We start from the raw sequence: 12237 nt of genomic DNA, 5'->3' as shown, positions 1-12237 counted from the left end.
ATTTCTTAGCTGCAATTTGGAATCTAAAACTGTATCAGTGAACTTTTCATGTTGTTTTCTATGTTAACATCTGTTGGTTTACCTTGCACTTTGATATTTGCTCAGCGTTCAAATGATCTTTCGATGAATTTGTCAGGGAGAAAGTGCTCTCCCTGTCCTATTCCTCTGCAATCTTCTCTCCTCCCCATCTGCCTTGCACTTTGAATGGATCTTTATATCCGTGCATGGTTTTGTCGTGTCATGTATTGGTCATTTGGAAAATTTTGGTTTATTGAGTTATGCATATCTTTCAAAAGTTGTATTTCCATTATACAATACAAGAAAAATATCTCATTCATTAATCTCACCACTGATCATCAGAAAAAATCAAATATTCGGAACCTGTCAACCTCATGGTGGAGAATACAAGGTTTCCAAAGCTTTCATGTTTGCTTAAAAGGTGAAATTTGATCAGTGAAAACAGTCACATGTTTTCCTTGGATTTACAGCTCAGTTCATTCATTTTTGAGAGAGTGTCTGCCAAATGTCCACAGCTGAAAAGCCATGGTTGTCATGAAGCTGTTGCAGGAAGGAGGACCCCTTCCAGGGCCCGAAACTGGGCTCTTATCTAACACTGGGCTCTGGTCTAACACTCGGAAATGAATTGTCCGAGGAGACACATGTGCTGACAAAGCAAGAGATTTTATTGGGAAGGGCACCTGGGTGGAGAGCAGTAAGGTAAGGGAATCCAGGAGAACTGCTCTGCCACGTGGCTCGCAATGTCGGGTTTTATGGTGATAGTTTCCGGGTGGTCTTTGACCAATCATTCTAATTCAGAGTCTTTCCTGGTGGCGCACGCATTGCTCAGCCAAGATGGATGCTAGCGAGAGGGATTCTGGGAAGTGGACGGACACACGGTATCTCCTTTTAACCTTTCCTGAACTCTTCCTGTTGGTGGTGGCTTATTAGTTCCGTATTCCTTATCAGGATCTCCTGTCATAAAACAACTCATGCAAAGGGTTACTATGGTGCCTGGCCAGGGTGGGCGGTTTCAATCAGAGTGCTTCCCCTAACAAAGCTGTCATGTTGCATGAAAAAGTAACTATAACTCGGAGTTGTACAGGTTCTTTTTCTTGTAATAAAATTTCAGTAGTCAGTTTTTCCTGCTTTGTTAAGTGAATCTTTTTTGAACTGTGACTGTGTAGTGGTGAAGAGCACAGTAACTGCTAGTACAGTTGGTGTCACTGCTTTGAAATGTGCTCAGGCAGCACCAGTTTTGCTAACTACAGCTTTTGCATCACTGGTGCCAGTGTCAACACAATAGAAAAGGTAAATAGCTTCTTTATATGATAATTATGCAAATAGGTATGACCTTGCTGATCCTTGAAAGCATCCCGGGAATCTCCAGCAGTTATTGGGCCACACTGATAACTGCTCATCTACAGTAGTGTGTTAATGAGTGAAAATGATTCTTTACTCCCTAAAGGACATTATCTCCTGATTCATCCTGAGAGAGTGAATTCAGCATGAACAATGTAAAATCATAAATAGGAAGCCCTTCCTATTTTTTATATTGTAGTCATGAAGTAATTCTCATTAGCAGGTAAATCTGAGTGTCAGGTTTGGCTTGGTGAAGCACCAGTGTTCATAAAATACCCCTGGGCAAGACTGCCAGGGTTAAAAGCATTATTACATACAGTATTTGGTAAAAATAGCTAACAACTGTATAGCACTTATATGTGCTAGGGCTTGTTCTAAGCATTTTAAATATACTTTAATTCTCACAATAACTCTGTAAAGTAGATGAATATAATACTCATTTTGAGATGAGGAAACTGAGGCTCAGAATCATGGCTGGTAGGGGACAGAGCTCCTATTCAAACTGAGGCATCCTGGCTCCCAGATCCATGATTTTTTTAAAAAAAAAATGTATTTTATTGAAGTATAGTTGATTTACAGTGTTTCAGGTGCCCAGCAAGGTGATGCGGTTATACAAGTACACATGTATTGTTTTTGAAATTATTTTCCATCATAGATTATTACAAGATATTAACTGTAGTTCCCTATGCTATACATTAAACCTTTGCTGCTTATCTATTTTTTAGTTAGAAATCTAGCATTCTATTTATACTAGGTCCAACAAGTGGAATCAAAATGTCATAATTTTTTTAGTTAGGCAAAAATTCATAAGTTTTCTAAAATAGATATATTATGCATATTTATATCTATGTATACAAAAGCTTTTCTACTATACCTGATAAAGGCTTGAGAAAGAACATCAAAAAAAGAAGAGATGGAGAAACTGGAGAACATAAACTAAATGAAATGGGAGCACTGAATATGAAATAGAAAAAGTGAAACAAACTAGATAAAAGTAAAAGATCATCATGTAGTCCAGATGTTTTTAAGCATGACTGCTCATTAGAAACATATCTGGAGCTCTGGAGAAAAAAAGCAATAACTGAGCATTTGTATTTTTCAAAAACATTCAAGATAATTCTTATATGCATCTGGATTTTAAAAAGTAATTATAGGTTTTTCTCTTAGATCCTAGTTTTGGTGACAGAGAGTTCTGTTATTTTTCTGTTGACCAATCATGATACAGTGGTATTAAGTGAGTAATAGTTAAATAATCACAATAGTAAAAGATCTTTATCAGTTTTCACAATCAATAGCCAGACAAAAAATAAAAGATAATTATAATTGTAAGCCATAATGGGAACATGACTAACGTAAAAATGTAAAATAATTATGTACAATTTGGGAGCATCAAGCAGAGTGATGTGGTAAGTGCATACATACACGTTTTCATCCACCCAGCCAGTCTATGTCTCGTGCCCGACTCTAGTGACCCCACATGGGATTTTCTAGGCAAAAGTACTGGAGTGGGGTGATTGATTCCTTCTAGTGTATTATTCCAGAGAAGGCAATGGCACCTCACTCCAGTACTCTTGCCTGGAAAATCTCATGGACGGAGGAGTCTCGTAAGGCTGCAGACCATGGGGTCGCTAAGAGTCGGAGATGACTGAGCGACTTCACTTTCACTTTTCACTTTCATGCATTGGAGAAGGAAATGGCAACCCACTCTAGTGTTCTTGCCTGGAGAATCCCAGGGACTGGGGGAGCCTGGTGGGCTGCCATCTATGGGGTCGCACAGAGTCGGACACGACTGAAGCGACTTAGCAGCAGCAGCAGCAGCAGTGTATTATTCATCTCTGTTTGTTAGTTCTTTAGTTCTTGTAGGTCTTAGGTAAACATTTCTTACATCTTCTCAATCTTTGCTTCTATTCTTTCCAGAGATCCTGGATCATCTTCACTATCATTATTCTGAATTTTTTTTTTTTTTCTGGAAGGTTGCCTATCTGCACTTTATTTAGTTGTTTTTCTGGGGTTTTATCTTGTCCTTTCATCTGGGACATAACTTTCTGCTTTTTCATCATGATTAACTTTCTGTACTATGGTTTTTGTTTTAGCTTCTGTGGGACTGTTTCTTCTTGCTTCTGTGTGCCCTCTGATGGATGAGGCTAAGAGGCTTGTGTAAGCTTCTTGATGGGAGGAACTGGGGAAAACTAGGTCTTGCTCTGGTGGTCAGGGCCTTCCTCAGATCAAATCAGTCGCTCAGTTGTGTCCGACTCTTTGCGACCCCATGAATCGCAGCACGCCAGGCCTCCCTGTCCATCACCAACTCCCGGAGTTCACCCAAACTCACGTCCATCGAGTCAGTGATGCCATCCAGCCATCTCATCCTCTGTTGTCCCCTTCTCCTCCTGCCCCCAATCCCTCCCAGCATCAGAGTCTTTTCCAATGAGTCAACTCTTCACATGAGGTGGCCAAAGTACTAGAGTTTCAGCTTTAGCATCATTCCTTCCAAAGAAATCCCAGGGCTGATCTCCTTCAGAATGGACTGGTTGGATCTCCTTGCAGTCCAAGGGACTCTCAAGAGTCTTCTCTAACACCACAGTTCAAAAGCATCAATTCTTCGGTGCTCAGCCTTCTTCACAGTCCAACTCTCATATCCATATCCGTATCATATCCATACATGACCACAGGAAAAACCATAGCCTTGACTAGCCAGACCTTTGTTGGCAAAGTAATGTTTCTGCTTTTGAATATGCTATCTAGGTTGGTCATAACTTTCCTTCCAAGGAGTAAGCGTCTTTTAATTTCATGGCTGCAGTCACCATCTGTAGTGATTTTGGAGCCCCCAAAAATAAAGTCTGACACTGTTTCCACTGTTTCCCCATCTATTTCCCATGAAGTGGTGGGACCGGATGCCATGATCTTCGTTTTCTGAATGTTGAGCTTTAAGCCAACTTTTTCACTCTCCACTTTTCATGAAGAGGCTTTTGAGTTCCTCTTCACTTTCTGCCATAAGAGTGGTATCATCTGCATATCTGAGGTTATTGATATTTCTCCCGGCAATCTTAATTCCAGCTTGTGTTTCTTCCAGTCCAGTGTTTCTCATGATGTACTCTGCATAGAAGTTAAATAAACAGGGTGACAATATACAGCCTTGACGAACTCCTTTTCCTATTTGGAACCAGTCTGTTGTTCCATGTCCAGTTCTAACTGTTGCTTCCTGACCTGCATACAGATTTCTTAAGAGGCAGATCAGGTGGTCTGGTATTCCCATCTCTTTCAGAATTTTCCACAGTTTGTTGTGATCCACACAAAGGCTTTGGCATAGTCAATAAAGCAGAAATAGATGTTTTTCTGGAACTCTTGCTTTTTCCATGATCCAGCGGATGTTGGCAATTTGATCTCTGGTTCCTCTGCCTTTTCTAAAACCAGCTTGAACATCAGGAAGTTCACGGTTCACATATTGCTGAAGCCTGGCTTGGAGAATTTTGAGCATTACTTTACTAGCGTGTGAGATGAGTGCAATTGTGCGGTAGTTTGAGCATTCTTTGGCATTGCCTTTGGGATTGGAATGAAAACTGACCTTTTCTAGTCCTGTGGCCGCTGCTGAGTTTTCCAAATTTGCTGGCATATTGAGTGCAGCACTTTCACAGCATCATCTTTCAGGATTTGGAATAGCTCAACTGGAATTCCATCACCTCCACTAGCTTTGTTTATAGTGATGCTTCCTAAGGCCCACTTGACTTCACATTCCAAGATGTCTGGCTCTAGGTCAGTGATCACACCATCGTGATTATCTGGGTCATGAAGATCTTTTTTGTACAGTTCTTCTGTGTATTCTTGCCATCTCTTCTTAATATCTTCTGCTTCTGTTAGGTCCAAGCTTTAATCCAATTGTCTGATGATGGGTGGGGTTGCACTCCCTCCCTGGTAGTTGTTTGGCCTGAGGCGACCCAGCCCTGGGGTCTAAGGGCTCTATGGTAAGGTTAATGGCAAACTCCAAGAGGGTTTATGCCAAGGGGGACCTTCCAGTGACCCCTGTCCCTATGGTATGCCCCTGCCAGCCCACGCCTTCACAGGAGGCCCTCTAATACTAGCAGGTAGTTTTGGTTCGGTCTCCTGTGGGGTCACTGCTCCTCTCCTCTGGGTCTTGGTGCATGTACAGTTTTGTTTGTGCCCTCCAAAACTGGAGTCTATTTTCCCCAGTCCTCTAGAAGTCCTATAATCAAATCCTGCTGACCCTCAAGGCCAGGTTCCCTGGGGATTCCCAGTCCCTATGTTGGATCCCCAGACTGGGAAGCCTGATGTGGGGTTTAGAATCTTCACAACAGTGGGAGAACTTCTTTGGTATTATTATTCTCTAGTCTGTGGGTCACCCACCTGGAGGGTATGGGATTTGATTTCATTGTGATTGCACCCCTCCTACCATCTTGCTGTGGCTTCATTGTCTTTGGACGTGGGGTATCTTTTATTGGTGAATTCTGGCATCCTCCTATTGGTGGTTCTTCAACAGCTAGTTGCAACTTTGGTGCTTTCACAGGAGGAGATGAGCACACGTCCTTCTACGCCACCATCTTGAAATGGAAGTCAGGTCCATGATTTTAATTCTGTCCTACACTGTGGCTTTGCTCGGCATAATAAGGTTTGGAGAAGAAACTAAATTCCTAATGACTCAGTAATAGTCCTATTACTATCTGTAACTTTGACCCTGATGCTGGGAAAGATCAAGGCAGGAGGAGAAGGAGGCGATAGAGGATAAGATGGTTGGATGGCATCACTCACTCAATGGACATGAGTTTGAGCAAACTCCAGGAGATAGTGAAGGACAGGGAAGCCTGGAGTGCTGCAGTCCATGGGGTCACAAAGAGTTGGATGTGACTTAGCAACTGAATAACAATCTGTAACTTCTGTAATTTGACAAAAAAGTCAGATATTCTTTTGGGGAGAAACTTGTAATTTAATTAATACTCACTGACTTTTAAAAGAGCACATCCTGCAGGTGGGGTGTTTTTAAAAAATGTTCTCTACCATTTGTATCCAGAACACAGTGGTATAAACCAGCCTCTATACTTGACATCACTGGAGCCAGTGTAACAGTGTACTAGAGGTGTGGCTCTTTGGATCCACATCAGAAACCCAAGGGGTGCTTTCTTGGTCTAAGTATTGATGCTTAGGCCATGTCCTGGACTCAGCTGAGAATCTCTCAGGGTAGGTTCTGGGAATCTACATTTTAAATAATTTAATAAGCACCCCAAATGATTTGAATGCACTGTAAAGTTTGAGAATCTCCATTGTATATGTGTATGTGTGTGTGTGTGTGTGTATATATATACACACACATATATTAAAATACACATATATTTTAAACAGCTTTATTGAGATATAATTTCCATTTAACAAACTGTTTACCCATTTCATGTAATTAAATGGCTTTTGATATATTCAGGTATGTGCAATTATCACCACCATAGAACATTTTTTATCACCTCAGAAAGAAACGTCATACCCTTTATCTACCATGCCCCATACCCCTGTCCCTAAGCAACTACTGATCTACTTTCTGTGTCTACAGATTGCCCTATTCTGGACTTTGATAAGAATGAGATCATATAGCATGCCACTTTTTGTCACTGGCTCTTCCACCTGGCAGAATGTTTTCAAGGTTCATCCACATTGTAGTATGTATTAGTACCTCATTCCTTTTTATGGCCAGTATTTCACTGTGTAGATATGCCACAGCTTGTTTATCCATCCATTGATGGACATTTGGGTTGTTTCCGTCTCTAGACTGTTATGAATAATGCTGCTATATTCATTACAGGTTTCTGTTTGAACATAGGTCTTTGTGTGTCTTCAGTATGTATCTAGCAGTACAATTGCTTGGGTCATTTGGTGATTCTAGGTTAAACTTTTTTGAAAAACTGCCAGAGAGTTTTTATTCCCAATAGTGAAGTTTCCTCCACATCCTCCCCAGTGCTTGGTTATCTGGCTTTTTGATTCTGGACACCATGATAGATATCTCATTTTGGCTTTTAATTTGCATTTCACTGATGACTACAGATGTCAAGCATTTTTTAAATGTATTTATTTGGCCATGTGTATATCTTCCTTGGAAAAATGGCTATTCAGATCCTTTGCCCACTTAAACATTTTTTTCAATTGGAGGATAATTGCTTTACAATATTGGGTTGGTTCCTACTATTCATCAGCATGAATCAGCCATAGGTATACATATGTCCCCTCCCTCTTGAACCTCCCTCCCATCTCCCACCCTTCTAGATTGTCACAGAGCACCTGATTTGAGCTTCTTGCATTGAGTTGACTTTTTACTATTGAGTTGTAAGAGTTCTTGTATATTTTAGATAAGTCTCTTGTAAGAGACATGCTTTGCAACTATTTTCTCTCTGTGTGGCTGTCTTTTCACATTTTTGATGGTATCTTATGAAGCAAAAATACTTAATTTTGATGAAATCCAGGTTATGTTTTTTGGTTTGTTGCTTATTTTTGGTGACATATCTAAAAATTCTTTGCCAGGTCATGAAGATTTGCCCCTATATTTTCTTCTTAGAGTTGTATAGTTTTTAACTCCTATGTTTAGGTCTTTGATCCATTTTGAGTTACTTTTTGTATGTGTGTGTGCGGTAAGCGTTTCATTCTATGTACAGATATTCTTGAATTGCTACAAATAGTAAAGTTGAAGGTGTTCCACCTCGTATAAGTTCTGCTTTGCTTCCTATGTTTGGCTAGATTAGTCTTAGAAAAGCAGAAATTCACATATAAATACCCATCCTATAATAACCTTTTTTCAAACTCTCTTGGTTAACTTTTAAATGGACCACCATTGATATGGACAAAGATGCCAAACAAAAGCCAAGTTGAATCCACAGATGTGGAATCCGCGTAGACTGAGGGCTGACTGTACTATGTCATTTTATATAAGGGATCTGAGCATCCTTGGATTTGGGTATCCGTGTGGGGTCCTACAAGCAGTGCCCTGTGGGTAACTGTGATTTTCTTAAACGGTAAACTCAGCTTGGGGACAGAAACAGGAGAGGCAGATTGTATAAACTGGCTAAGAAACTCTTAAAATTTCATCATTTCATTATTTTAATTCATTGCTGTGAATGCCCACATGATTATACAGGTTTAGATCTTATTTGGGACTGTCTAGTTTGGCTGACTGGGGTATTGTCTGGTTTTTCTGTGAGAGATTAAAATAGTGATAATTCATTGCTGTGGGGTTTCCCTGGTGGCTTAGGCTGTAAAGAATCTGCCTGTGATACAGGAGACCCAGGTTCAACCCTGGTTCTGGGTTGGGAATATCCCACAGAGAAGGAAATGGCAACCCACTCTAATATTCTTGCCTGGGAAACCCCATGGACAGAGTTGCCTGGTGGGCTACAGTCTATGGGGTCACAAAGAGTCAGACAGGACCGAGTGACTTAACACAACACAAATTAACTGCTTCAAGCAGAACTCTGCAAGATTTTGTCCATACTGATAAGAGAAAAAGTTAATACTCTTAAATATAAAAGCAACTGAAATGAACACTCCAGCTGAACAGGTGCCTGCACTCAGCTGAATACAGCATCTTTAGTCTCCTGCAAGAAAGGGATGTTATTTTTCTTTGCCTGTGCGAGGCACAGTGACTGAAAGTACACTGAACAAGTAAACTGTTCCTCCAGACAAACCCTGGAATGGTCCCCAGCCATGGATTCGGTCCCAGATCTTACTTCTTTGACAACCCTCGAAGATATGACAGTGATGATGACCTTGCCTGGAACATTGCCCCCTCAGGGACTTCAGGGAAGGTAAGACCCTACCTAGTTCCTATTAAGGGGCATGGCTAGGGGGCTGAAGGCCAAGCCAATGAGATAGATTCAAACTAAATGGGGGCGGGGGGAGGGTGGTGCAGAATGTCTACTTAAAACCCTGGAGCTGGGAGGTGAGGCAGACAGAAAAAGGAGGGGGAAACACCTGTGTAGTGAGATTAATTGCAGCCAGAGTCTCCCTCCAGGGACCATGCGCTTTACCATGACAGCCCAGGGACGTTTCAGCCACACTCCACTGCCCAGTGCTCCTGTCCCCTCTTTCACTCTGGGGCTAAAGCGCTGACCTCATGCTTGCCAAGCTCCTCTCTTCTCTCTGCTGGTCCTTCCAGAACCACTCCGCTGTTCCTATGAAAGGACAGCTTCAGGCCAAGTGGGGTTTTTTGCAGTGAAAGCCAGTCTTATGTAATCCTTTGTAAATTTAAAGACCTACCATTAACATTTTAAGGTAAATTCTTTTCTTCCTGGGGTAAAATGATAAAGAGAGGATATGCTTGGTTTTCTGCTCTTTATTACCAATAGTAAAATCCTTAGAAAACCTCCTAAGTCTGAAAGGAGCCATTATTATAGGCACAGGAGAATTCAGGAAAAGCTGGGAGAATACCTTGCTCTCTCAGTGGATCAGGGAGTGGAAACATCCGGTCAGATAGAGGAAAAGACGGTGATAGGGAAAAAGAGAGTAGAGCCATCCATCCAGTCAGAAGGTCTAAAGAACAGATAAGGAAGGGAGAACTAGAAGGTGTCAAAGTCCTAAGGTCAGGACTTTTTTCCTGAGGTCAAAGGTGTCCTAATTCTCTTCCCTAAAACTGTCCTCTTATCCAGTCACCCCCCTGCAGTGCCGGCTCCCTATTTATGTCCCCCTGTATCTGCTGGAGCAGCCCTAACCCCTCACCTGCCAGTCTTTCCATTATATAGAGGAAAATAGTAATAGGAACACCAATAATTCAATGTGCATGATTGAGTGGTGACTGTATATTAAGATACTGTATGTTCTAAAAGTTTTACAGGTATTAACTCACAAAAGCCCAACAAGTTAGTTCCTAATATTACTCCCATCCTAACAGATATTAACACTGAGGCACAGAAGTTATTTGTCCAAAAACACACTGGTAGTGAATCGCAAAGAGTCAGACACGACTGAGCGACTGAACTGACTGAACTGAGTGTATCAGACTCTCCATTAGGATTCAGATACAATTTGTGGCTAAAGCATTGTGATATACATAGTGATTGGTATTACTGTGTATCAGTAATACTACTCTTCCAGGCTCTGAAGAGTTGAGGTGACTTTTGTGGGAGGTCTTCTAGCCACTGTGCATAGCTAGCACGGTTGTGTGGGAAAACTAGCTTCAAGAAACTACTTTGAAAAGCTTTAGGATTATCTATATAGAAGCCCACTTCTGTCAACCTAAAATAGGCATGTCATCAGCAGTCAGCATAATGTTTCAAGTCACTGAAATCTCTCTTTTCCTTTTCAAGTTTTGCTCCAGACTACTACGACTGGGGACAACAAACAGCGAACAGCTTCCTGGCACAAGTAGGAACTTTACAACCAGACTCAATTCTGGATCCTGACAAACCAAGCCACGGGTAGCGTCAGTTAACAGTTTTACGGAAGATATGCCTCAGTTGAAACGTTTCAGAAAGACTAACTTAATGACAGCTGAATTTTTAGGGCATGTTTCCTTAAGAAATAGGACTTGAATTTGTTACAGGTTTCTGATGGCTCCATAGGACTAAGCAATAATTTAGATCGATAAAATCTTATTTTAGTACTAAAAAGTGAGCCTGGCTGCCTATTCCATGAGTATAATTTAAACTTTAAAAAATTCTGTACTTTTATAAAGATGTATTTTATATAACTTAATGCTAAAATATACTAGGATTTTTTGAGAATATTATTGCAATATACGTCATAGTTTGCACAGACTTTTATGCATAATTCACTTTAAAAGTATACAGTATATAGTCTGATGGTTTTTTTTTTTTTTAAAAGGCTTTTGGACTAAAGTATTCCTCAGACCCTTACCTCGTCAGGTCACTAAGATTCTGTTAGATTCTAAGTATAGTTGACGTCTAGGAAGCTAATTGCAACTCACGTGTTGAAATTTATAATGCAGCAGAATGTCAGCAGACTACACAGTAGGTAGTTGGTTCCTTACAGTGTTGAGAAGCACAGATGGTTGGTTCCTCAAAGAATCTCTTAAATTTTGCCAAAATGTAATCCTCCTTTCAACAGGGTGCTGATGTACACACTTCAATACGTTGATAACGTTAAAAACATGGATAGAATTGACTTACACTATTAAACCTTCCCTTCTGTATTCAGAGATTTTTGCATAGTTTGTCAGCCCAGTGAATCTAATAGCCATTACCTCGAAACTTCAGTAAGACTGCACCTTTTCCAGCTTACTGAACATTTGTGACTGAACAAAGAAGTTCTTAAGAGGGGATGAATAACAGGTATCCCTGCATCTTTGAGCCAGAACATCTATGCGGAATTCTAACAGTTTTATTTTAGTTTCCAACCATATTAAAATTATACCCTTTGTTTTTAAATAGCTCTGAAAGCAGCCTACTGGAAGCTGCTTGTTTAAAAAGGTATTAATAGTAGCATTGCAATATCCTATAGCATGATGCCTGCCTTTTAAGTCATGGGAAAGGGCATGTTCCAGACAGCTCCTTGTAAGTTGTCTTTCATCTAAGTGAAGCACAGGTCATAAAAATAGTTCCCCAACCATAAGTGCCATTCTAAAGATCTCCAAGACTCTCTCTATATATATGGCCTGCAGGTATAAAACTGCCTGTAATTAGACGCTGTACATGGTTGTGTCAGGGAGGTTAAGTACTGAGGAAGTATTATTACCAAAGAGAAAGTACCATATTTTGGGACAGAGGGAGGGGCAGGTGAAAAGGAACTTAGTAAGTTCTGTCCTCATGGAGAAACCCATTTCTGATATCTTACTTCCCAGTTTGGCCTTCAGAAATAACTCATCTCTGGGCATTGACTTCATAGGGATCAAGTCTGCTTTTCTTACCCTGATGGTATTTAAAATCAGAATTTCAAGTT

The 12237-nt window shown here is 40.7% G+C and overlaps 1 protein-coding gene across 1 annotated transcript in view; it reads left to right on the top strand.

Annotated features, from left to right (window-relative positions):
- The window catches only part of GPR137B (G protein-coupled receptor 137B), a 54763-nt gene extending 43700 nt beyond the window's left edge, over nucleotides 1–11063 (top strand). The window contains 3 exon segments of the mRNA XM_070364756.1: nucleotides 9024–9128; nucleotides 9130–9149; nucleotides 10647–11063. Of these exon segments, the coding sequence (XP_070220857.1) occupies nucleotides 9024–9128; nucleotides 9130–9149; nucleotides 10647–10761 (240 nt within the window). The 3' untranslated portion in view covers nucleotides 10762–11063.
- Nucleotides 11064–12237: the final 1174 nt, after the last annotated feature.

The sequence above is a fragment of the Bos mutus genome, chromosome 28 (assembly GCF_027580195.1).
Source record: "Bos mutus isolate GX-2022 chromosome 28, NWIPB_WYAK_1.1, whole genome shotgun sequence".
NCBI classification, from domain to species: domain Eukaryota; kingdom Metazoa; phylum Chordata; class Mammalia; order Artiodactyla; family Bovidae; genus Bos; species Bos mutus.
The sequence above is the reverse complement of the archived record's forward strand: the minus strand, read 5'-3'. Positions and strand labels throughout refer to the sequence as shown.